General features: G+C 45.1%; 1 protein-coding gene across 1 annotated transcript in view; it reads left to right on the top strand.

The window, feature by feature from the left end:
• Positions 1-690: 690 nt before the first annotated feature.
• Positions 691-25,716, top strand: part of LOC111170887 (nuclear RNA export factor 3) — a 283,690-nt gene continuing 258,664 nt past the window's right edge. The window contains exons 1-19 of the mRNA XM_089904248.1: positions 691-709; positions 3,005-3,179; positions 3,400-3,553; positions 4,177-4,260; positions 4,368-4,472; positions 4,597-4,677; positions 4,783-4,852; positions 5,007-5,095; positions 5,218-5,325; positions 5,490-5,599; positions 6,475-6,511; positions 6,877-6,945; positions 7,031-7,086; positions 7,231-7,338; positions 7,445-7,503; positions 7,612-7,727; positions 7,823-7,865; positions 8,496-8,568; positions 9,106-9,244. Of these exons, the coding sequence (XP_089760374.1) occupies positions 706-709; positions 3,005-3,179; positions 3,400-3,553; positions 4,177-4,260; positions 4,368-4,472; positions 4,597-4,677; positions 4,783-4,852; positions 5,007-5,095; positions 5,218-5,325; positions 5,490-5,599; positions 6,475-6,511; positions 6,877-6,945; positions 7,031-7,086; positions 7,231-7,338; positions 7,445-7,503; positions 7,612-7,727; positions 7,823-7,865; positions 8,496-8,568; positions 9,106-9,244 (1,680 nt within the window). The 5' untranslated portion in view covers positions 691-705. The remainder of the gene's footprint in view (positions 710-3,004; positions 3,180-3,399; positions 3,554-4,176; positions 4,261-4,367; positions 4,473-4,596; positions 4,678-4,782; positions 4,853-5,006; positions 5,096-5,217; positions 5,326-5,489; positions 5,600-6,474; positions 6,512-6,876; positions 6,946-7,030; positions 7,087-7,230; positions 7,339-7,444; positions 7,504-7,611; positions 7,728-7,822; positions 7,866-8,495; positions 8,569-9,105; positions 9,245-25,716) is intronic.

Genomic DNA, 25,716 nt, shown 5'->3' on the forward strand with positions numbered 1-25,716 from the left:
CTTCAGAAAATCCCCTATACTGCACCAAGAATTTAGTAAACCTATGCATGGAGAAGTCATCTTCCATTCCATAGAGCTCAATTCCAGTCTCTGTTTCCCTAGGTAGCATCTGAATGACCCTAGACAAGCTCCAGCACCTCAGTAAGCCTCAGCAACCTTGGAAAGTTGGTGATTCTGATATCAGAGTCCCCTTGTGAAGAATTCATGAAAGAACAGAGGCAATGTAGCAAGTACAGAGTCTGGCCTACAGCTGGCACACAGAGTTATCTGGGTTTGCAGAATGAAGGAACACAATGTAGTGTAGCTGATCCAGAGTCTGGCATACAGAGCTCCCTGTGTTTGTAACCAGAAGTATCAAGGTCCCCTAAGCCTCCTGATTCCAGATGGCCTCCTCTGCAAGGGTGATACAGTTGGAAAGAGTTCCCTGGGTGTTAGGTTGGTAGCAAACTCAGGGGGCAGTAATTACAGGACGTTAAGTCTCCTCTGGCTCCCAGGGCTCTCCTCCTCTGTGCCCTTGGGGAAGGGACTTCCTGTTAGGACTCCATCTTGTTTGTGTGGCTCTGACAAAGTGGTTTGGGGCTTGCGCTCTCCTTCTTCGGAAGCCCTTCCTGATATTCTCCAAACCTCCAGCTCCAGACCCACAGATTCTCTTCACGAGCAGCCTGTGAGGAGGGTGGTGACAGATCACTGCCTTCAGGCCACCCCATGGGTGAGTTGATTAGCATGAGACCTTTTCGTCAGATCTCCATAGGGCAGGAGGGGTTCTGGGTTTCCTCCCTAACCCCAACGCACAGGACCCCAACCAGCTGAACCCCCTTTAGAGAAGGGGTGGAGAAGGCCCAGGCTGACTAGTTTCCACTCTCTTGAGGAAATGGTCTCTGACACTCCCATCCTGATTCCACATGGAAAACCTCCCCTCCTATGGAAATGGCCATAGCTGAGGTGAATTTTTTCCCCTGGTTAGGGAAAAGGCCTGATTCATGTGACCTAGGGCTTGGAGAGTGGAAATGGTCCCCTAGGCGGGGGATGGGGTTAGTATAAGCTAATATTCTTTGGATTAATAATAGAGGTGGGAGAGGGGAAGAAAACCCACTATTACCCTTGAATCTTACTTTAACTAGGCAGGGTAAATTGTATTAGCCCAGAAAAGGTTCTTGAGGCTGGCTTTATTGCCCAACATATGATCTATTCTGGAATGTTTGAGGAGTAGTTGTTATGTGAATTGTTCTATGTCAATTAAATACATTTCTTAATTTATTTAAGTCACATTTTAAAATCTCCTCCCTGTAGTTGAGTTTTTCTCTGCCACTTTATTGGTCACTCAGTGAGCTGTGTTAAAATTTCCCACTGTGACTGTGGATTTCTCCATTTGTTGTTTATTTCTGTCAGTATTTGCTTTGCATATTTTGGCTTTGTCTTAAGACATGCATACAAATTCAGAATTTTGTATTAATATCTTGTTATTGCAATGCACCTGTTATCATAAGGAAATCTCCCTCTTTCTCTTTTAATGTTTTTTTCTTTAAAGTGTACCTTTTCTTTTACTAATGTGGTTATGCCAGCTTTCTTTAGGTTAATGTGGAGAAGGTATACATTTTGCCATTTTTTTATTTTCAGACTTTCCTGATGATTAAATTTTGCATGTGTCTCTTTTAAGGAACATTTGATGGAAGGTTTCTTGTCCAGTCTGATAATATCTGTCTTTCTATTTGGAATATTTAGCCTGAAACTTTTTAGGTAAAAATAGATGTAATTTGGTTTATGTTTATCATGTTACTGTATATTTATTTTTGCCTCTTCTAAGTTCCTTTTCCTTTCCTTTCCTTTGAAAGGGTTAATATTTTGTAACTGTTAAATTGTCACCTCATGTGGCTATCTAGTTAAACATTCTTTTGCCATTCAGGTGGTGCTTACCCTTAAGATTACAATGTACATTTTTGCCTTGTCACTGTCTCATATTAGTTAATTATCTCTTTAGAACTCCTCAGACAATTATGGGACCTTGAGACACTTTGATTCCATACACTCCCTCCAAATTTATTGTCATGCATTTTCATTCTCTATATATTTAAATCCCCAGAAGAAATTACTATCATTGTGTTATATAATCAACACTCATTTAAATTTGCCTACATATTCACAAATGTCATTTGTCTTTCTTTCCTGTATCTATGCGCCTCCACGTGGGATGATATTTCTTCTGCCCAAGAAAGAGCTTATAATATTTCTTTTAGTTTGAGTCTTCTGGTCACAAATTTTCCAAGTTTTTGTTACAGGATGATGAAATGAATGCCTTTTCTTTAAGAATGTTTTTCTTTAGAGCATACTTTTTCTCCAGTTACAATAATACTGTTACACTGAGTCGATATCTTGTTACTTTTGGAAGCTTCTCAACCAAGATCTCTTCAAATACCACTTCTCCACTGTTCCCTCCCATTCTTTCCGGGACTCACATTAACCATGTGTTAGGTATGTTCACTGCATCACCTTTAATTATCTCCCCCTCGCTTTTGGTATTCTCCATGTTATGTCTCTCCAGGCTCCATTCTGGATCTTTTCATCAGATTTATCTTTCATATCTCTAATTCTTCCATCAGGCAGGGAGATCACCTTTGACACTTGAACCAACACACCAGGCTAGATTTCAGGGTAGGTTTTATTGTCCCCCTAGAGCAGAGCAGAGAAGAGAGAGTTAGAGATGAAAAGTCACTTGTCCCAGGTCACATAACCTGAACCAAGCAGAGCAGGGACTAACAACACAGACTAAACCCTGGGTCCAGACCCTTTCCTCTGTGCTTGTTTTCTTCTTGGCTGTGAATGCTGCCTACCTCTCATTTCCTGAGAAGCAGAAACACAGTGAAGTCTCTCAGCCTTTATTTTTTCTTCCTAACTATGATAATTTCCTATTTAGATTTTAAAGTTGGTGGTGTTTCTTCATTACCGTGATATTTACCCAGGAATTTTTCTGGTACTGAGACAATTGATGTGATATTCTCAATTTCAGGGTACAATAAGCAAGTAACCTCCTTACAAAGAAGAGCCAGATGCTGGCGTATTTACCAAAGGAGGTATAACAATTGGCCTGAACAAGTCAGGTCTGGTATTCATCCTTCATCCCAGCACCAGCAAGATAGAGAATCACTAAGAAGTGATGCTCACGTGGACACCCAAGCAAGATAGTAAGTGACGAGGCAGCATGGCTGACCAGTATCAACCAGTGAAAAACAAAACCTTGTAGTTAAATATGTCATTCTTCTCTCTAACCTGGAAGAGTGAGGAATGATGGGATCAGGTTAACAGTTGAGCAGTCTTTATTGTAGCTCTGCTATCATTGGGGAAAATGTAGAGAAGACTTCCCAAGACTATACGGACCACTTTCTTCTCTCCACTTCCCCACAGTGCTCCCTATGCCATTCCATCCTGTCATCGGAGAGGCAATTTTCAGGAACAAGACGAAACCCATGTTAACAAGGAGACAGAGCAAAAGCCTCCAGAGAGAAGAATGGAGAGAAACAGGCAGGATGAGACCTTGGGGAGCTGGTTCAAGATCAGAGTGAGTGTGCTGGCTAAATGGACCTAACATGTAGAAGAAGGTGACAGAGAGAGTCATGTTGGGCACGTGTAGAGATGCTGGGAACTTTTCTCTCGTGGCAGTGGAGTTGGTAATCTGTCTTGTTATTACTAGGAGTTAACTTCCTAGATCATGTGAGGGCAGGTTCAGAGAAGCAATATAAAGGGAGCAGACTGACTGCAGGGAGCATGGGAGAGGCCGTCTAAAAGCAAAGGAGGAAACTACTGCCAAGGAGATGGAGCAACTCCACACCAGAAGACACAGTTTGGCTCAAGCTGAGTGTGGGAGGAGGTTGAGTCTCTGGGGTCCTCGTCAGAGGGGCGGGCCAGGTCTGCCTTAGGTAGGATCTCTTAGAACTTTATAAAAGTAAGTACATGTGAAAGATATGAAGTCGATTATTTCAGGAAAAGTATTTAAATGGAAAGAAAGGGTATTTGGGAAGTCCATGTCTGGTGTAAAAGTTAGCGATAACAGATATTGTCCTATCTTAAGAAATTACCTAAAGCCTGAGAAAAGGTCCTAAAGCAAGACACAGCTGGGTCTTATCTTAACCTTGGATTCCATTGTATCATTTTTCTTTCCCCAATTATTTCTTTGGCTCCTAGATTCCCTTCGGTATTAAATATGATGAGAAGTGGCTGCTGAATTTGATTCAGAAGCAATGCAGTGTCCCCTTCACCCCAGTCGAAGTAAGAGAGGACATTGAGGCCGATGAGAGGAAACGGGGTAGATGGCAGGCCCAGATGAGAAATGGCTCTGGTCTCATATTATGCTTCTCTTGTCACTCTCCCTACAGTTTCACTATGAGAAAATGCAGGCCCAGTTCTTCGTTGAGAATGCCAACATTGCCTTCGCACTGAAGAATGTCAACGGCAAGATTTACAATGAGGCTAATGAAAGGGTATGTATCAAGGGCATGAGCAGGGCTAGCTGGGGGCAAGAGGGCAGGACAGGGGCACGGTCTTGCTTGATCCCAGGGCTCAGATTTCCTGGAGCTTACCCAGCCCCTCTTGTGTTCTCAACAGATATCTATCTTTGTTGATCCCTGTGATGCACCCCACTCTGTGCTGAAGGAGCTGAGGTCAGAAAAGGTGGAGCAGATAAAGGTAATGCAGACTCAACACAACCTGTGCACTCACAGCCAGACCCACCTATTGCCCCCGATCACCACCTCAGACTCAGGCCCCTGAACCCCATCTCTAACTCTGCAGCTGTCCATGAAGGAACAATATGATGCCTCCCAGCAATCTCTTGACATCCAGAGAGTCCGCTCTGACCCTGGTATGGCTACAGCAGTAATTGTAGAGCAGGTGAGGGCAGAGGGGTCTAGCTGGAAAGGATACTCAGGAATGGTAACTCGGGGAGGGGTTGGTGCTGGAGCTGTACCAGCCAGGAGCCTCTCAGCCCCCGCTTCCCTCCTCCTGTCTTCCTGGAGACTTGATGACCCCTGATACTGGAATGGCACGAAACCCTAGAACTGGCATGGCCGCCTCCCTGCAGATCCATCCAGGGAATATGCCCAAGGTGAGGACCTTAGACCCGATGTTGGAGCAGGTGGTGATGGTGGGAGAGATTAGGTAGAAGAGGCAGATTTGTCTCAGGTATCCCCTGCTGGGGTCCTCACTCTAACTCTTTCCTCATCATAGCTTTTGGCCTTGGACCTGAGCAGCAAGAAACCCTACCAGCTGCACAGCCTGTCCAACACTATGCCGAATGCTTCCAACACCAAGAACTTGAACCTCTCCAACACTGAGGTGAGGTGTGGTACCCAGATCCGTCTTTGAAGGGAAGGTGGGAAGGCTCATGTGGTGGTGACAGAGGAAGGGAAATGGATTTGTAGGAAAAGGAAGCGACTAGGGGTGCACGGCCATCCTGGCTCTGTTTCTCTGGCCCATGTGGTTCCTCCTCATAATCACAGGTGAAGTCTGCAGGGGAGATGGACATGGGTGAGCGGCTGGAGCCAGAAGGGATGTGTGCAGACAGAAACCCCCTGTGCACCACCTTCCCTGATATGTCAACCAACATAAGGTCAGATGCATCCTCTGTTACCCGGTGGCAGCCTGAGCTACTCCCGAAAGTGCCCGTTTGCAAGGGGCAGCTGACGTGGACCTCAGGGAGGACTACAGGCCCTATGCTCTGCTCTCTGCATCACAAAGCTGCCAAAGTTTCAACCAGCACCCAGTGGGCCCCCAGCCCAACATGTGCATATTTTACATTCTTGTGCTGTGTCTGAGCCATTCTGGGGCAGGTGAAGAGCTGCAAATGGGGCGCCATTTCCCCTTTCTCCTCTCTTCTTCCCTTACCCCCACCATGGGAGAGCTTCTTTCCCTTCCCTTTGTTTTCTCTCTCTCCCTTGTGTCTAGGCCCATATGTCTCTCTCATCTATCCCCTCGTACCTTCACTCCCTTTCTGTCTTCATCCCCCTCCATCTCCCTCCCTGAGCCCCACCTCACTCACCTCCCTGCCCCAGCACCCTGGGCCATCCAAGGGGGAAGTCCAGGTCTTGGTCCAGGTCTTGGCAGAGTGCTGGACCGCCAGTGAGGTAGCAGAGCCTCGGGCACACACCCCATTCCCTCTTCTCTCCACAGCCTTCAGTGGGGCCCTGGAGGAAGGAAGGGAGGGGAAGGAAGCCCTGAAGCATGGGTTTGAAATGCTGGTCCCTGTGGCACTGGAGAAGAGAGTCCAGGCAGTCTGCGGGGGAGCTACCCAGGGGAAGGAGAGGAAGGGAGGGAGGGAGGCGGGGAGGGAGGTAGGGCCTGCTCTCCCTCTGTGTCAGTCGATGCGGGACGTGTTCAGGGCCCTGGATGCCTGGGACGCTGTGGTGTGGGTGTACTTGCTCCCATGAGGAAGAGGGTCACCTCCACAGTTTCACTGACTTTTCTGTTTTGTCTTGATTTTGGCAGCTCCATCCTGGAATTGTTCCCCAAGTTACTAACTTTGGTAAGTGTATTCCTTGTTCACTGACTCCTCTAACTGGCACTGACAGCACCCACAAACTACTCTGAACCCCATTAGGTCTTGCCCCAGTTACAGTTTTGAAACTGACCCTTCAAAGTCCTGGGCGGAGGGCGATGGTACAGTCCCTGTGGGAACCTGACAAACGCTCTGGATCTTCTACAAGCACATTCTTCATAGGCTTTGGGGAATACACGGTGATGATCCAAACTGTAGTCCTGCCCATGGAATTTCCAGGGCCCTTTCACCACTGACCTCTGACCCTCACCCTCTCTTGGGCCCATCCTTTTCCCTGATCATCCAGCACCACCTCCTGGTCTGCACTGCTGACATCCTCTTCTCTTCCCCAGGATGACCAGGAGACATCCCCACTGGCTAAGTGTGGTATTGAAGCCTGCAAGCGCTTACCAACCTGCAAGGTGAGGATGGAGGATCAAGCCGGGTTTTAAGTGGTGCCTGAGAAGGGGGTGTCAGCCATGGTCCTGAGGACTGTTTTGATTCCAGGGAAGCTACTTTGGATCTGATGAGCTGAAGAGCCTAGTCCTGCAATTCCTGAAGCAGTAAGTACCTCTGAGAAGCTGAGCAATGGGGGAAGGGCTAGGACAGGTGAGGCCACCTAAGCACAGGTCTGCTCAGGGGAGTTTTCAAGCCTCATTTGAGGTCCAGACCACAGAGATACACTGTCCTCTTTGCTCCCCCCTCAGGTACTACTTGATCCATGACTATGGAGACAGACAGGTTCTCGCGGGTGCTTATCACGAGGAGGCCTGCTTCTCCCTGACGATTCCCTTCCACCCCAAGGACCCAGCCCCGTGAGTATCACAGTACAGGCTCTGCTCCCGGGCCGTGTGGCTCCCCAGCAGACACAGGCCAGCTCCTGCAAACACCCACCACCCACTGTTGCTCTTTGTCTCCTAGAAGCAGCTTGTGCAAGTATTTCAAGGACAGCAGGAATATGAAGAAACTCAAGGACCCCCGTGAGTGTGTCATGGGAAGACTGGGTGGGAAAGGGCGGTGAAGGGGTCAATCATAGGGCCCAGGGCGTGGCAGCCCCTGACCTTCGCTCGCTTCCCCTCCCCTCACAGACCTGCGGGTCCAGCTGCTGAAGCACACAAAACGTGTCATTGTGCACACTCTCTGTGTGTTGCCCAAGACTCAGCATGACTTCAGCTCCTTCGTGGTGGACACGTGGTTCCAGACGGTGAGCGCCTGCTTCCTCCCTCGGGTGGGCCCAGGTAGCTGCAGGTGGGTGGGCGGAGGAGGTGGTGACTGGGCGCCTGGGCTCTTCCCTTTCAGAAAACGATGCTCTGCTTCTCCGTCAGCGGGGTGTTCAAGGCAGGTGAGTGTGTGTAGACCCCCAGCGCAGATGGCCCACTGCTGCCTCCCCCTGGCCAGGCTCACACCCAGAACCACTCAGCTTCCCTGACCCCTTCCCTTCCCTTCGCTTTCTTTCCGCTTCTCTTTCCTTCCCTCCCCTTCCGTTCCCTCCCCTCCCCTCCCCTCCCCTCCCCTCCCCTCGCCTCTCCTTCCCCACTGTGTTCTCCTGCCCTCAGGCTTCCCACAGACAACCCAGGTCTGAGCTGTGTCCATGCCTGTCTGCCCTGCACACCCTGGGCATTGGGGACACAGGCTGTGGATTTTGGTGGCTCTCATCCCAGATCCTTACTCTGAGAACTTGGGCCATTACTGAACCTCTTGGTTTCCTCATTTGCAAAAAGGGGTTGTACTATCCACCTCTTGGGCGGCTGTGAAAAATGCATCCCGTGAACTTGTGTAGTGGTCGTCAGGGGCCCTGTCACTGGGCGCAGACTGCTCCTACAGTTGCCCTCCCCATACCCAACACCTTGGCCCCTGTGAACAACTGCCCTCTCAGTATGAGTGTCCAGTCACAGCCTGACTGGGGACCGCTGTGTGAGCGTGTACAGCACATGCGGCTGTAAGGGGTGCTGTAATTTGTTTGTTGTTGAAGTGGAAGGAAGTTCTCAGGGCTGTGTGCGTGCCTTCACCCGGACTTTCATCGCTATCCCTGCCGGCTCCTGCAGGTGAGAGCCCTGTTGTGGGTGGGAATGCACATCCCCGCCTGGGCTCAGGGGCGTGGGAATGTCATGGCAAAGACCTTAGGTTTACTCAGTATTGTGGAAAGCCAGCAGGGAGATCCAAGGAGCAGTGTAGCCTAATGGTTAACAAGAGTATGGGCCTGGAATCGGCCTATGCGTTCACTCCTTGACCCAACACTCACTCGCTGTGTGACCTTGGTCAAGTCACATGACGTCTGTGTGACTCAGTGTCTTCTTCTGAGAATGGGGATCAGACTGTCTACCCCTTGCACTGTGGTAAAGGGTAAATGCAAAACTGCCCCTGGGTTGGGGATAAACCTATAAATCAAGTGAAGGTGGTAGACAGTCTCTCCAAAGGTGGGCTCTGTGGGGAGGGGCAGAGGTACCAGTCAAGGAACCTGGGAGACAGACACAGGAGGAACGAGGAAGGAATCTGGTTGCTGAGTGCCAGTGGGAGCAGAGTCAGTACTGGGGGTGTGGGTGTCCATCCACCAGTTGTCTGAGGGCCCATTTTTCCTTCAGTCTGTGCATCGTGAATGACGAGCTGTTTGTGAGGGATGCCGACCCCAGTGAGACCCGGAGTGTGTTCTCCATCCCACTGCCTACACCCACCTCCAGCTCCATGCACCCCCTCTCCCAGCAGCAGCAGGACATCATGCAGGCATCCTCCACCCCATCTGAGATGAACCGCTAGTGGTCTCAGAAGTGAGTGCTGGGGTTGCATGGGGATAGGAGGGAGCTGGGAGGAGTAGAGGAGTGATTAATGGGAATTTTCAGGTAACTATTTTAAATCTATTTTTCCTTACAAACATTTACTTGTGAGAAATACCCTAATTTCATACTAATACATTTCCATGTATTATAAAATACAGGTATCCTATCTCATATACTGTTTTGAAACTTCTTTTATTATTAGTGCCAGCATAGTTTCTTCTCAGTATATGTGAAGCTACATTATTCTTTCTAAGATCAATATATTAAACAATTGAATTCCAGGAAGCCATAAGCTGTTATTGATAGGCATTTAGCTTTTCGCCTCTTTTTCAGCATTACATGCAGTGGCATCTGCTCATTCTGGTACATACATGTTGGTAAACTTGAAGGCTTGCTCTTGTAGCATAGATGTAGCAGTGAAGTTGTGTGGTCAAGTGTCTCCAGTTTGGTCCTAAGGGAGGTCATCTATCCTCCCCCACTAGAGGCGCTTTCAGTACAATGACTAGACTATACCAGAGCTAAAAATTTCTTTACTCATCAAAAAGTGAATTCTGAGAATTCAGAGATAAGAAGAAATAGACCTCTAGGGTTTCAGGAAGGTGAAGGTGGACAGAAGTCAGGTGCCCTGGGGTTGACACTCACGGCTGCTGGCTCTGCTGACATCCCAATTCTTTCTCTTTACTTTCTTCAGTCCAAGGGCAAAATTCCAGATGTGACCCTCATCCACTGACCTGGGATCTTGAGAAGAAAACTCTGCAAATGAGCCTTTAGATGTCAGTTTCATCCTCATCATATCTGTCACCTCTCTTCTCTTAACTGAAGCCATATCCATGACTAAGCTTGCAGTCCGGCTAATCAGGAAGCCAAAGTTTACCGTGTAGGCCTGCCCGTTGTTTTATATTTTTCCCACACATGATCCTTGTGTATCTTTATATTAAAGAGTAACATTGCACATTGTATGTTGTGTGTCTTGGATTGCTCTTCCCCTGACCCAACCATGAGTTAGTGGGGCCAGGACCAAAAAGTCCCATCTCCCACATCATCCCTGGCAGTCTCTAGCATTTATATCTGACCTACACAGTGCTTGAAAATTATAGAGTAAGGACTCCATTCCTGGACAACCCTAAAATCCAAGCTTTGCCTCCTGATAACCTTCTCTCCACCACTTCAGTACTCACAAGTTGTGACCGTTCTGATGTTCACTTCTATAAACAAATATAAGGTATTTAGCAAGTAAAGTACCATATTTACTCCAATAATTATGGATTTCTTACTCACTTAACAGGTCTAAAACTGTGTTAACATTTTTATTAGGTTCTTAGGTTCTGTACCGAAGACTATTTTCCCCACAACTCCTGTGTTGTTTTTTTAACTTTTTTATTTTGAAATAATTATTGATTTACCAAAAGTTGCAAAAAAATGTGTAGAGAGGTCATGTATACCCATCACTCACCTTCTCCTAATGATAACACCTTGTATTACTTTAGTACAGTATCGAAACTAAGAAATGGACATTGGTACAATCCACTGAGCTTACCACAGTTTCGCCATTTTACATGCACTCATTTGTGTGTTAGAACACTTGGGCATAATACTTATATATATAATTCCATGCACTTTTACCAGCAGTGTAGGTGTTCTATCACCACAAACAAGATCAAAAACTGTTTCATCACCACACGTTTCCCTCATGTTAGCCTTTATAGCCACACCCACCTTCTTCCTGATCCCACATCCCTAAACTCTGTCAAACACTATTATAATTTCCTAAATGTCATAGAAATGGAATCATATAGTACACTACCTTTAGGAATGGATTTCTTTCACTCAGCATAATTCTCCTGAGATCCATCCAAGTTGTAAAGTGTGTCTATCGTCTGTTCCTTTTTATTGCTGAATAGGATTCCACGGTGTGAATGTACCACAGTTTGCTTACCCATTCCCCCGTTGAGAGACATCTGGGCTATTTCCACTTTTTAACTATTGTGAGTAAAACTGTGATGAACTTCATGTAAAGGTTTTTGTGTAAACATAAATTTTCATTTCTCTGGGTAAATTGCCCAGAGTGCAACTGCTGTACCATTTGGTAATCGCATGTTTCGTTTTGAAAAACCTGCCAAATTGTTTTCCAGACGGCCTGTACCATTTTACATTCCCTTTGGCAATGTGTGAGTGACTCAGTTTATCCAGTGTTGCCTGCATTTGGTTTGTCCATTTTTTTCAGCCATTCTGATAGGTGGGTTTAACATTTCATTGCGCCTTTAATTTGCATTTGCATGATGGCTAAAGATGTTGAATAGCTTTTCCTAAGCCTATTTGCCCTCTGTTCATGTCTTTCATCCATTTTATAATTGGATTAAGAGGCAAGAAGTTACCTCTAGAGAGCTGCCCTGGCTCTGGCTAACAGGCAGAGTAAGAGAATGTGAGGCCCCTCGAGACTCACTTTTCTTGACAGGGAGGGCAGAAGTGGGGCTGAAGCTATTAAATGTTCCTCAAATTAGGACTGAACTTGGATATGGAACAGGATTAAGAGGTGGGGGCATCTCTGGGTCCATCTGTGGAGATCTGGATAGGGCAGAAAAAGACGGGGCATATGGGGTAGAGGAAAAACAGTGGAAGGAGGGAGATACGGGGGGATGCCTCCCAGACAATGCTAGATTCACCAGTCTCAGCCTGCTCAATGGAGTGCAAGAAACTATTCTCCTAGACGTGTGGTTTTCAACTCTGGATATCCATTAGGATCCCCTCGAATGCTCAGATTCAACCAACTGAATCAGAGCCTCTAGGGATAAGCCCAGTCATCAGTGTCTTGAAGGTTCACCCCAGTTGATTCTAATGAGCTGTCAAACTTGAAAACCTTATCTGATGGTGTATTAGTTTGCTATGGCTGCCATAACAAGACACCACAGGCTGAGTAGCTTAAACAACAGAATTTATTTCTCACAGTTTTAAAGGTTGGAAGTCCAAGATCCAGGTGTCCACAGGTTTGGTTTCTTCTGAGGCCTCTCGCCTTGGCTTGCAAATGGCCTCCTTCTTACTCCTTCTTCACATGGTTGTCCCTCTGTGCATACACACCCTGGTATCTCTTTACGTGTCCTGAACTCCTCTTATAAGGAAACCAATCATATTGGATTAGTGTCTACCCTAAAGGCATCATTTTAATTTAATCACCTCTTTAAAGGCCCTATCTTCAAACACAGTCACATTCTGAGGTACTGGGTGTTAAAGCTTCAACGTATGAATTTGGGTAGGACACAGTTCAGTCCACAACAGATGGTATGAGAAACACCATGGTCTGAGACATTCATCTCCCTTTTAGCCACCTTCCTGGAACTACTATACAACACTTCTGCCATCACCTCATTAGGTAGAAGTCGGTCATGTGACCATTCTTGGCTGCAAAGGAGGCTATAAATGTGGTCTTTTACTGGAAACATTACTGTCCCAAATAAATTTGGGATTCTTTTATTAAGAAAGAAGGAGAATAGGTATAGAACATATGCTACACTTTCATACCCAAGGCAGCTAGAAGCACCACCTCAATTATCATGTCCTTTCTACCCAGTTTTCCAACCACAGTTTTCATGGGTTCAAACAAAACTGCTGCTTCAGAGACACCTGAGCTCACTCTCCCATCCTCCCAAATCCCATGTCCCAGACTATGCCTGCGTCCTCACAACTTAGCATGCTAAATCTACGTCATTCACTCACTCATTCATTCATTCAACAAATATTTATTGGTTACCAGTGATATGTGAGGCACTGTGATAGGCACTGGAGATAAATCAGAGAACCTGACAGACAGGGTCATGGTTCTCAGGGAGCTCACATTCTACAGGGGTTGATACACTCAAGATTTAAGAGCCATTAAGAAAATAATATGGGAAAATGTGACAGAGAATGACTAGTTTGGGGAAGGCAAGGAAGGATTTTCTGAAGACGTAACTTAGATTTAATATTGAAATAACAAGAAGTACACAGTCAGCAGTGGGAAGATATAGGACCTGAGCCCTCGAGGTAGAGGGAAGAGCAAAATGAAAGGCCCTAAGATACGGGCAAGCTTGGCAGTTTTAAGGAACAGCTTGTATGCCAGTGTGTATTGGGAGGACAGTGTTAGAAAATGAGGTGAGAATGGTAGGAGGGGCCCAATAACAGAAGGTCCTGTGGGCCATGGTAAGGACTCTGGGTTTTGTTCTTATTATGATGGAGCCATTGGGTGCTTTCTGAAATGAAGGGAAATTATTATTATAATCTACTTTATGAAAGCTCATTCTAAGTGTTCCTTGGAGGACAGACGGAAATAGAGCGACTGTAAGATCAAGAGACAAGATTAGGAGGCTACTACACACATGACAGTGAGAGGTTACAGTCTCGTAGACCACAGTCGTAGCAATGGAAGGGGTGAGATGGGGTTTGAGATGAGATGTATCTTGGAAGTACTGAACTTGTTGATGAAGTCCACGTTTGTGGTAAGGATAGAGAGGAATTAAGTGTGTCTCTTGGAATGTGGATTTTTGCAGCTGGGTTAGGGTGGTTTTCTTCGATGGGGAAGTGAATGGAGGACCAGCTTCGGTGCTATGTCAGCAAACTGACCGTTCTGTTTTGACCATGTCATTTGTGGAGCCTATGAAGAATCTGGGTGGGGAGCATGTGGTTGGATGTATAAGTCAGGAGATCCTGAGAATATCCTTGGCTGTGGCAAAAAAACCCAAAACAAACAAAAAAACCCCAAAACAAACACAAAAAAACAAGCATGCAAGCAAGCAAACGAAAAACCCAAGTGTACAGTTCAATCTGAAAATACAGGTTGATTCCGCATATGAGCATGACACAGCTCTAGATTCTGGAAGGGATACAAAGACATATTAAAAACCAACTTCACTGAGCTATAATTTGTGTTCAACATAATGCATCCATCTTTTTTTCTTTTTTTTTTGGCTGTGCTGCGTGGCTTGCAGGATCTTAGTTCCCCAACCGGGGATCGAACTGGGCCCCTCGCAGTGAGAGCACCCAGTCCTAACCACTGGACTTAGCTGTAAGCCTAAGGCTCTGGCCTGCCAGGGGTTACAAACTGTCAGAGAAGAAAGATATATGTGTGGAGTATAACTATAACTATCATTCATCCACTTATTCATTCATTCATGCACCTAGTGCATGTCAAGCTTAGTGCTAAGAAGGGAAGATAGGACCATGAACAAATTCAGACAATGTCTCTGTCTTCCGGAAGATTAGGAGTCGAAATAGTGGCTCTGGTTGCTAAATAGTAAGGGAGGTATTTGGTGAGCTAATTGGGGCCCCGAAAGGTCTAACCCCAGTGCACAGACGCAACTCTTCCCCTTCTGCATGTCTCATTGACAATGCTGTGGCATGACCTAGAACATAGAGCTGTTAGAATAGAATGAGCCTGAACATTCTGTGCATAAATGGCTGAGGAAACAGCTTTCCAAACCTTCCACCCAGCAATCAGCCCTGATTATGTGCAGAAGTAGATCTCAATTTCATTTAATTCTCACAGTTGGAGTTGTATGACTAATTATTTTGTCTCTGTATCTAATTAAGAAGCTGAGGTTAAGAAGGGTCAAGTATCTTGGAATCTTCCAATCCAAGAACATGGTATATCTCTCCATCTATTTGTATCATCTTTAATTTCTTTCATCAGTGTCTTATAATTTTCTGCATACAGGTCCTTTGTCTCCTTAGGTAGGTTTATTCCTAGATATTTTATTCTTTTCGTTGCAACGGTAAATGGGAGTGTTTTCTTGATTTCACTTTCAGATTTTTCATCATTAGTGTATAGGAATGCAAGAGATTTCTGTGCATTAATTTTGTATCCTGCAACTTTACCAAATCCATTGATTAGCTCTAGTAGTTTTCTGGTAGCATCTTTAGGATTCTGTATGTATAGTATCATGTCATCAGCAAACAGTGACAGCTTTACTTCCTCTTTTCCGATTTGGATTCCTCTTATTTCCTTTTCTTCTCTGATTGCTGTGGCTAAAACTTCCAAAACTATGTTGAATAAGAGTGGTGAGAGTGGGCAACCTTGTCTTGTTCCTGATCTTAGTGCAAATGCTTTCACGTTTTCACCATTGAGGATGATGTTGGCTGTGGGTTTGTCATATATGGCCTTTATTATGTTGAGGAAAGTTCCCTCTATGCTTATTTTCTGCAGGGTTTTTATCATAAATGGGTGTTGAATTTTGTCAAAAGCTTTCTCTGCATCTACTGAGATGATCATATGGTTTTTCTCCTTCAATTTGTTAATATGGTTTATCATATTGATTGATTTGCATATATTGAAGAATCCTTCCATTCCTGGAATAAACCCCACTTGATCATGGTGTATGATCCTTTTAATGTGTTGTTGGATTCTTTTTGCTAGTATTTTGTTGAGGATTTTTGCATCTATGTTCATCAGTGATATTGGCCTGTAGTTTTCTTTCTTTGTGACATCCTTGTCTGGTTTTTGTATCAAGGTTATGGTGGCCTCGTAGAATGAATTTGGGAGTGTTCTTCCCTCTGCTATATTTTGGAAGAGTTTGAGAAGGATAGGTGTTAGCTCTTCTCTAAATGTTTGATAGAGTTGGCCTGTGAAGCCATCTGGTCCTGGCTTTTGTTTGTTGGAAGATTTTTTTTTTGGAAGATTTTTAATCACAGTTTCAATTTCAGTGCTTGTGATTGGTCTGTTCATATTTTCTATTTCTTCCTGATTCAGTCTTTGAAGGTTGTGCATTTCTAAGAATTTGTCCATTTCTTCCAGGTTTTCCATTTTATTGGTAAAGAATTGCTTTTAGTAATCTCTCATGATCCTTTGTATTTCTGCAGTGTCAGTTGTTACTTCTCCTTTTTCATTTCTAATTCTATTGAATTGAGTCTATTCCCTTTTTTTCTTGATGAGTCTGCCTAATGGCTTACCTATTTTTTTTATCTTCTCAAAGAACCAGCTTTTAGTTTTATTGATCTTTGTTATTGTTTCCTTCATTTCTTTTTCATTTATTTCTGATCTGATTTTTATGATTTCTTTCCTTCTGCTAACTTTGGGGTTTTTTGTTCTTCTTTCTCTAATTGCTTTAGGTGCAAGGTTAGGTTGTGTATTCAAGATGTTTCCTGTTTCTTAAGGTGGGCTTGTATTGCCATAAACTTCTCTCTTAGAACTGCTTTTGCTGCATCCCATAGGTTTTGGGTCGTCGTGTCTCCATTGTCATTTGTTTCTAGGTATTTTTTGACTTCCTCTTTGATTTCTTCAGTGATCACTTCGTTATTAAGTAGTGTATTGTTTAGCCTCCGTATGTTTGTATTTTTTACAGATCTTTTCCTGTAATTGATATCTAGTCTCATGGCGTTGTGGTCGGAAAAGATACTTGATACAATTTCAATTTTCTTAAATTTACCAAGGCTTGATTTGTGACCCAAGATATGATCTATCCTGGAGAATGTTCCATGAGCACTTGAGAAAAATGTGTATTCTGTTGTTTTTGGATGGAGTTTCCTATAAATATCAATTAAGTCCATCTTGTTTAATGTGTCATTTAAAGCTTATGTTTCCTTATTTATTTTCATTTTGGATGATCTGTCCATGGGTGAAAGTGGGGTGTTAAAATCCCCTACTATGAATGTGTTACTGTCGATTTCCCTTTTTATGGCTGTTAGTATTTGCCTTCCAGGTCACTTATCCGTTCTTCTGCCTCAGTTATTCTGCTATTGATCCCATCTAGAGTATTTTTCATTTCATTTATTGTGTTGTTCATCATTGTTTGTTTCATCTTTAGTTCTTCTAGGTCCTTGTTAAATGTTTCTTGCATTTTGTCTATTCTATTTCCAAGATTTTGGATCATCTTTACTATCATTTTTCTGAATTCTTTTTCAGGTATACTGCATATTTCCTCTTCATTTGTTAGGTCTGGTGGGTTTTTATCTTGCTCCTTCATCTGCAGTGTGTTTTTCTGTCTTCTCATTTTGCTTATCTTACTGTGTTTGGGGTCTCCTTTTTGCAGGCTGCAGGTTCCTAGTTCCCGTTGTTTTTGCTGTCTGTCTCCGGTGGCTAAAGTTGGTTCAGTGGGTTGTGTAGGCTTCCTGGTGGAGGGGACTAGTGCCTGTGTTCTGGTGGATGAGGCTGGATCTTGTCTCTCTGGTGAGCAGGTCCACATCTGGTGGTGTGTTTTGGGGTGTCTGTGAACTTATTATGATTTTAGGCAGCCTCTCTGCTAATGGGTGCGGGTTGTGTTCCTGTTTTGCTAGTTGTTTGGCATAGGGTGTCCAGCACTGTAGCTTGCTGGTCATTGAGTGAAGTTGGGTGCTGGTGTTGAGATGGAGATCTCTGGGAGATTTTCGCCATTTGATATTATGTGGAGCTGGGAGGTCTCTTGTTGACCAGTGTCCTGAAGTTGGCTGGCTCTCCCACCTCAGAGGCACAGCACTGACTCCTGGCTGCAGCACCAATAGCCTTTCATCCACACGGCTCAGAATAAAAGGGAGAAAAGTAGAGAGAAAGAATTAGTAGAAGTAGGAAGAAAGAAAGTAAGAAAGGAGGGAAGGAAGGAAGGAAAAAAGAAAGAAAGAAAGAAGAAAAGGAAAGAAGGAAAGAAAGAAAGAAAGGGAGGGAGGGAGGGAGGGATGGTGGGAGGAAGCAAGGAAGGAGGGAAGGAAGGAAAAAAGTAAGAAAGAAAGAAGATATAGTAAAATAAAATAAAATATAATAAAGTTATTAAATTAAAAAATAATTATTAAGAAAAAAAATTTTTAATGGACAGATAGAACCTTAGGACAAATGGTGGAAGCAAAGCTATACAGACAAAATCTCACACATAAGCGTACACACACACACTCACAAAAAGAGAAAAAGGGGAAGAAATCATAAATCTTGCTCTCAAAGTGCACCTCCTCAATTTGGGATGATTCGTTGTCTAAAGGAGGGAAGGAAGGAAGGAAGGAAGGAAGCAAGGAAGGAAGGAAGGAAAGAAAGAAAGAAAGAAAGAAAGAAAGAAAGAAAGATGATAAAGTAAAATAAAATAAAGTTATTAAAATTAATTATTAAGAAAAAAGTTTTTTAAAAAAAACGGACGGATAGAACCCTAGGACAAATGGTGGAAGCAAAGGTATACAGACAAAATCTCACACAGAAGCATACACATACACACTCACAAACAGAGGAAAAGGGGAAAAAATCATAAATCTTGCTCTCAGAGACCACCTCCTCAATTTGGGATGATTCGTTGTCTATTCATGTATTGCACAGATGCAGGGTATATCAAGTTGATTGTGGAGCTTTAATCCGCTGCTTCTGAGGCTGCTGGGAGAGAGTTCCCTTTCTCTTCTTTGTTCTCACAGCTCCCAGGGGCTCAGCTTTGGATTTGGCCCCGCCTCTGCGTGTAGGTCGCTGGAGGGCGTCTGTTTTTCGGTCAGACAAGACGGGGATAAAGGAGCCGCTGATTCCGGGGCTCTGGCTCACTCAGGCTGGGGGGAGGGAGGGCCATGGAGTGCAGGGCGAGCCTGCGGCGGCAGAGGCCGGCGTGACGTTGCACCTGCCTGAGGCCCGCTGTGCGTTCTTCCGGCGAAGTTGTCCCTGGATCCTGGGAACCTGGCAGTGGCGGGCTGCACAGTCTCCTCGGAAGAGGGGTGTGGATAGTGAGCTGTGCTCGCACACAGGCCCCTTGATGGCGGCAGCGGCAGCCTTAGCGTCTCATGTCCGTCTCTGGGGTCCGCGCTTTTAGCCGCGGCTCGCGCCCGTCTCTGGAGTTCCTTTAAGCAGTGCTCTCAATACCCTCTCCTCGCGCACCAGGCAACAAAGAGGGAAGAAAAAGTCTCTTGCCTCTTCGGCAGCTCCAGACCTTTTCCCGGACTCCCCCCCCCGGCTAGCCGTGGTGCACTAACCCCTTCAGGCTGTGTTCACGCCACCCACCCCAGTCCTCTCCCTGCGCTCTGACCAAAGCCCGAGCCTCAGCTCGCAGCCTCGCCCACCCCAGCGGGTGAGCAGACAAGCCTCTCGAGCTGGTGAGTGCTGGTCAGCACCGATCCTCTGTGCGGGAATCTCCCCGCTTTGCCCTCCGCACCCCTGTTGCTGTGCTCTCCTCCGCGGCTCGGAAGCTCCCCCCTCTGCCACCTGCAGTCTCCGCCTGCGAAGGGGCTTCCTAGTGTGTGGAAACCTTTCCTCCTTCACTGCTCCCTCCCACTGGTGCCGGTCCCGTCCCTATTCTTTTGTCTCTGTTTTTTCTTTTTTTCTTTTGCCCTACCCAGGTACATGGGGAGTTTCTTGCCTTTTGGGAGGTCTGAGGTCTTCTGCCAGCATTCAGTAAGTGTTCTGTAGGAGTTGTTTCACGTGTAGATGTATTTCTGGTGTATCTGTGGGGAGGAAGGTGATCTCCGCGTCTTACTCTTCTGCCATCTTCCCCTCGTCCCCCACCCCGTTCTTCTGTCTTTAAAATGATCTGTCTGCCAACCTACTGAAGGTAAAGATTATCGAAGATACAGGGAATGAGTCCTGCACTGAGCTGAGTCCTTTGACCTTGGAGCAGAATCATCTATTACCCAGGGAGTGGATGTGACAAAATGTAATTGGCGGTGTATAACAGTTTTTGACATCTGGAAATTGTTACCTTCTGAAAGACATTTTGGGAGGAGACCTTCAAGATGGCAGAGGAGTGAGATGTGGAGATCGCCTTCCTCCCCACAAATACATCAGAAATACATCTACATGTGGAATAAATCCTACAGAACACCTAATGAATGCTGGCAGAAGACCTCAGACTTCCCAAAAGGCAAGAAACTCCCCAGGCACCTGGCCGTGTGGCTGACAGGGTCTCCAATACTTCCAGGTAGGTTTCTGGACCTGCTGTGGGCACTGTGAGGCCAGCTTAGACTCTGATCTGTCCTTACTCTGGCGTGTACTTGCCCCCAAATTCCACAGTTGCCCCCGAGGTCCACAGCCTCAATTGTGGGAACACTCATTGTCTATTCAGGTATTCCACAGATGCAGGATTTACCAAACTGATTGCGGGGATTTAATCTGCTGCTCTTGTGGCTGCACGGGGATATTTCCCTTTCTCTTCTTTGGTCTCACAGATCCTGGGGTTCAGCTTTGGTTTTGGCTCTGCCTCTGCATGTGGGCTGCCCTCAGGTGTCTGTTCCCCACTCAGGCAAGAGGGGGCGAAAGCAAGGGCTGATTAAGGCCCACCTGCTCACTAAGGCCAGAGAGAGGAAGGGATACAGCAGTCACAGTAAGAATGTGTGGGGAGTGCCTGCGGCAGCAGAGGCCAGCAGGATGTTGCCACAGTGTGAGGTGCGCCATGCATTCTCCAGTGGAAGTTGGCCCCGGATTGCAGGATCCTCGGCAGTGGCAGGCTGCACAGGCTCCCAGGAAGTTGTGGGCAGTGACCCGTGCTTGCACACAGGATCCTTGTTGGCAGTGGCAGCAGTCGTGGTGTCCTCCTGTGGGGTCCGAGATAACAGCCGCGACTCCCTCCCTCCTCTGGAGCTCACGTAGGCAGTGCCCTGCCATCTGTGGGCACATGGAGCAGGAAGTTCCTATGGTGGGCCCACCCCTCTCCTTGCATACCCCGCAACAACGGTCTCTTGCCTCTCTGGCAGGCTCAGGGGAGGTGTGGACAGTAACCTGTGCTTGCACACAGGATTCTTGGTGGCTGCAGCAGCAGCGTTAGCATTTCATACCCGTCTCTGGTGTCTGCGCTGATAGCCGTGGCTCGCGCCTGTCTCTGGAGTTCATTTAGGCGGTGCTCTGAATCGCCTCTCCTTGCGCACCCCGAAACAATGGTCTCTTGCCTCTTCGGCAGATCCAGACATTTTCCTGGACTCCCTCCCGGCTAGCTGAGGTGCACTAGCCCCCTTCAGGCTGTGTTCACACAGCCAACCCCAGTCCTCTCCCTGGGGTCTGACCTCCGAAGCCTGAACCTCAGCTTCCAGCCCCCACCTGCCCTGGCGGGTGAGCAGACAAGCCTCTCGGGCTGGTGAGTGTTGGTTGGCACCGATCCTCTGTGCAGGAATCTCTCCGCTTTGCCCTCTGCACCCCTGTTGCTGCGCTGTCCTCTGTGGCTCTGAAGCTTCCCCACCACCAGCCCCCATCTCTGCCAGTGAATGGGCTTCCAAGTGTGTGGAAACTTTTCCTCCTTCACCGCTCCCTCCCAGAGGTGCAGGTCCCATCCCTATTCTTTTGTCTCTGTTTTTTCTTTTTTCTTTTGCCCTACAGAGGTACTTGGGGGAGTTTCTTGCCTTTTGGGAAGTCTGAGGTCTTCTGCCAGCGTTCAGTAAGTGTTCTGTAGGAGTTGTTCTACGTGTAGATGTATTTTTGATGCATTTGTGAGGAAGAAGGTGATCTCCAAGTGTTATTCCTCCTCCGTCTTGAAGGTCCCCCCGCCACCGCTGAGAGCAATTTTAAAAGTAGATACACAGATTTCTTTTCTAGAGTTGCTAATTTAATAGGTCTGGGATGTAGCATGGGAGCCTGCATTTTGAAAAGTCACCCCACGCATTCCTAAAATCAGTTAAATTAGAGAAACCCTAACTGGGATAGATATAAAAATGGTTGCTTATTGGTCTGCCTGATGAACATTTCTTTATCTTAGTTCATGTGTTTTTAAACAACACAAACACTAGTAGCATAGAATATGAAACAGTTTAGAGTTTTACTTTCAATTCATGTAGAAAAATACATACCATATATTTATATGTTTTAATGAAATCACATGCTATATAGTCAATCCTCTGTATCTGCAGGTTCTGCATCCTTGGACTCAACCAACTGCAGATAGAAAATATCCAGGGAAAAAAATTCCAGAAACTTCCAAAGAGCAAAACTTGAATTTGTTGCATTCCAGCAACTATTTACATAACATTTACATCTTATTCACAGCTATTTACTTACCATTTACATTGTATTAGTTATTATAAGTTATCTTGATGACATTTAGAGTATATGGGAGGATATGCATAAGTTATATGGAAATACTACACTATTTTATATAAGGGACTTGGGCATCTGCAGACTTTAGTATCTGCGGGGGTCCTGGAACAAACTCCCTGCAAAGACAGCTGTATATGGTTCTTCCACTTGCTTTTTTCCCCCCCTTTAAAAATATTCCTTGGATAATTATTCATGTCAGTAAACATACAAGTATTCATTCTTTTTTTAAAAAAAATGAGATAGAATTTATATATAACGTTGTTTAACTTTAAGGTGTACAACATGTTGATTTGATACATTTATATTTGGCAATATGATAACCACCATAGCTTTAGTTATAACCTCTATCACATCACATAATTATCATTTCTCTTTTGTGGTGAGTACATATAAGATCTAATCTCTCAGCAATTTTGAAGGATAATACCGTACTGTTGACATAATCACTATGCTGTGCATTAGATTTCCAAAATTTATTCATTTACTGGATGCAAGCCTGTACCCTTTAACAACATCTCCCCAATTTCTCCACCTGTAGCCCCTGGTAACTATCATTCTACTCTCTGTTTCTACGAGTTTGGCTTTTTTAGAGTCCACCTATAAGTGATATCATACAGTATTTGTCTTTCTCTGTCTGGCTTATCTCACTAGGCACACATCCTTTGACAGACACTTAGGTTGTTTCCACATTTTGGTTATTGTGAATAATGCTGCAATAAACATGGGAGTGCAGATATCATTTTGACATTCTGTTTTCATTTCCTTTAGATATATACCTAAAATGGGATTGCTGATGACATAGTAGTTATATTTTTAATTTTATGAGGAAAATCCATACTGATTTCCATAGTGGCTGAACCAAGTTACATTCCCACCAATAATGTACAAGTGATCCCTTTTCTCCACATTCTTGCCAAAACTTGCTATCTCTTGTCTTTTTTTTTTAAACATCTTTATTGGAGTATAATTGCTTTACAATGTTGTATTAGTTTCTGCTGTATAACAAAGTGAATCAGCTATATGTATACATATATCCCCATATCCCCTCCCTCTTGCGTCTCCCTCCCATGGCTCCACGGCATGTGGGATCTTCCCGGACCGGGGCACGAACCCATGTCCCCTGCATCGGCAGGCGGACTCTCAACCACTGCACCACCAGGGAAGCCCCTCACAGTAGTCTCTTGATCTTATGCATTTCTGTAGTATCAGGTGTAATGTCTCCTCTTTTGTTTCTGATTTTATTTGGGTCTTCTCTCTCTCTCTCTCTCTCTCTCTCTCTCTCTCTCTCTCTCTCTTTTTTTAGTCTAGGTAAAGGTTTGTCAATTTTGCTTCTGTTTTCAAAAATTAACTCTTAGTTTCATTGATTTTTTCTATTGTTTTTCTCATCTCTGTGTCATTTACCTCTGCTCTGGTCTTTGTTATTTCCTTTCTTCTGCTAACTTTGGACTTACTTTGTTCTTCTTTTTTAGTTCCTTGAGATGTAAAGTTAGGTGATTTATTTGAGTTCTTTCTAGTTTCTTAATATATGCATAAACTTCCCTCTCAAACTGCTTTTGCAGCATCTCACATGATTTCATATGCTGTGCTTCCTTTTTAATTTATTTTGAAATAGTTTTTCATTTTGCTTCTGATTTCTTCTTTGACCCATTGGTTGTTAAGGAATGTGTTGTATAATTTCCACATATCTGTGTGTCTTCCAGTTTTTCTCTTGTTCTTGATTTCTAGTTTCATAACACTGTGGTCAGAAAATATATTTGATATTATTCTCTGGTCAGCTTCTGCCTTGCCAAGTGTTAGCTTCTTCCTAAGGCTGATGGTTACCCCTGATGCAACTAGAAGGCTGCTTATGGCGACTGAGGGTACATTCTCTGTTTCTGTCACTCAGGAGAAAAGGAAAAACTTCTCTTCAAACCATGGAATATAAGGCCTTTTCAATCTGACTAGGCCATTTTAAGATTGTTGGCCACCCTCAACCAGTAACAGTTGTCAGAGAAATTCCAAATCCTGATAGGTTCAGAATAATTAGGACTTGCCCCCAGAAGCTATCAGTGAGATGAGGTGGATTGGACATCCTGATGTTTGGAGTTCTGTTAGTGAGGAAGTGAGAAATTGATGTTATGTAAGCATATGCTACACTGGATGCCTTAAAAATAAGAATGGCTCAGAACACTCTGACCTCCAAGAGGCCTTGAGTGGTAGATGAAACAGCCAGAAGACACACTGAATAAACTTTGGAAGGAAAGGAGGTAGAGCATAAAAAACGGAAGTTTCCCAAACATGCCAACATGCAGGGGAAGGAAAAAGAGAGAGGGTGGGGGGAGGGGAGGGAGGAGGAGAAAGAGAGAGAAAGGAAGAGAGAGGAAATCTTGACTGTGACTTGGCAAAATCTCCCCAATTGATAGAAATCTGAGGTGTCCCTGGAGTCCTGTGATTAAAAACCAAAACAAGGGGCAGTTTCTCCAAGGTACCAGGTCCAGTAAGACCAGTTACCAAGGCTAAGTGGAAGTCATGTGGGTCTGTGCCCACAGATACCCAAGGAACAACCCAGTGGAGAGAATTCCAAGAAGATTAATTCTTCACAGAGTTTCCACTTTCATCACGTACATAACACCTCCCTTCTGTGCCCTGCTCTGTGAACCAGTTCCAGATGTGTTGGGGACATCCCTTCCTCCAGAAGTAGTTAGAAAGTCAGCCTTGAATGTCGTTTAACAACACCTCTAAAAAGCAAAAGCTTTGGTTGTCTCAGCTTTTAATCTTATTGGGGTTTGCAGGGACTTCCACTGGGCGTTGCTTGCTCACTTGGCAGGCTCATGACCTCTACCCGAGCTAGGCTACTCTCTCTCTCTCATTATTTCTTTCCAGAACTCCTTCTCCTGGAAAAATGTTCCAATCCTACCCACCTTTCAAGGCTCAAACCAGATCCTTCTCCCTCATGACAGCTTCCTTGGCTCTGTGAGTACCTCCCTTCTTGTACTCCTGTTAAGCTGAGAGAACCCCATAGTTTTTCAATTTTTTTTTTTTACCAGAAGTTGTTATGTGCAATAGCAGACCTGTCCAGGCACCTCTTGTTCTGCTTCCCCTATGATATCTTAGACTGTGGTTTATAATTTTTTTTGTATCTTTCATAGACTTTAGAGCACTGAGTGATCAGTGAACTGTCCTGTTTCTCCTCTTGCCCTTCTCCAATCCAGTCTCTATATGGGAATTCAAGGAATATTTTAAAGAAGAATTAGAACAAGCTCCTCCTTTCAATTACATACCTTAAATGCCTCCATTACATTTAAATACTTTAAAACAAAATAAAACAAAACGAATCCTTACCATGGCCTTCAGGTCCTGCAAGACTTGGTTCCTGGCCACCTCTCCCACTCAGCCAGGCCATCCTCCCCCTCTATTGATAAGCTCCAGCTACACTGGCCTCCTTTGGTTATAACTGGGCCAAGGACTTTCCTGCCCTAGAGCCCATGCATGTGCTATGACTCCTGAAAGGCTAACCACTCCCCCAC

This window comes from Delphinapterus leucas, chromosome X (genome assembly GCF_059928025.1).
Source record: "Delphinapterus leucas isolate spDelLeu-1000000601 "Yukka" chromosome X, BTC_Dleu_Yukka2, whole genome shotgun sequence".
Lineage (NCBI taxonomy): Eukaryota > Metazoa > Chordata > Mammalia > Artiodactyla > Monodontidae > Delphinapterus > Delphinapterus leucas.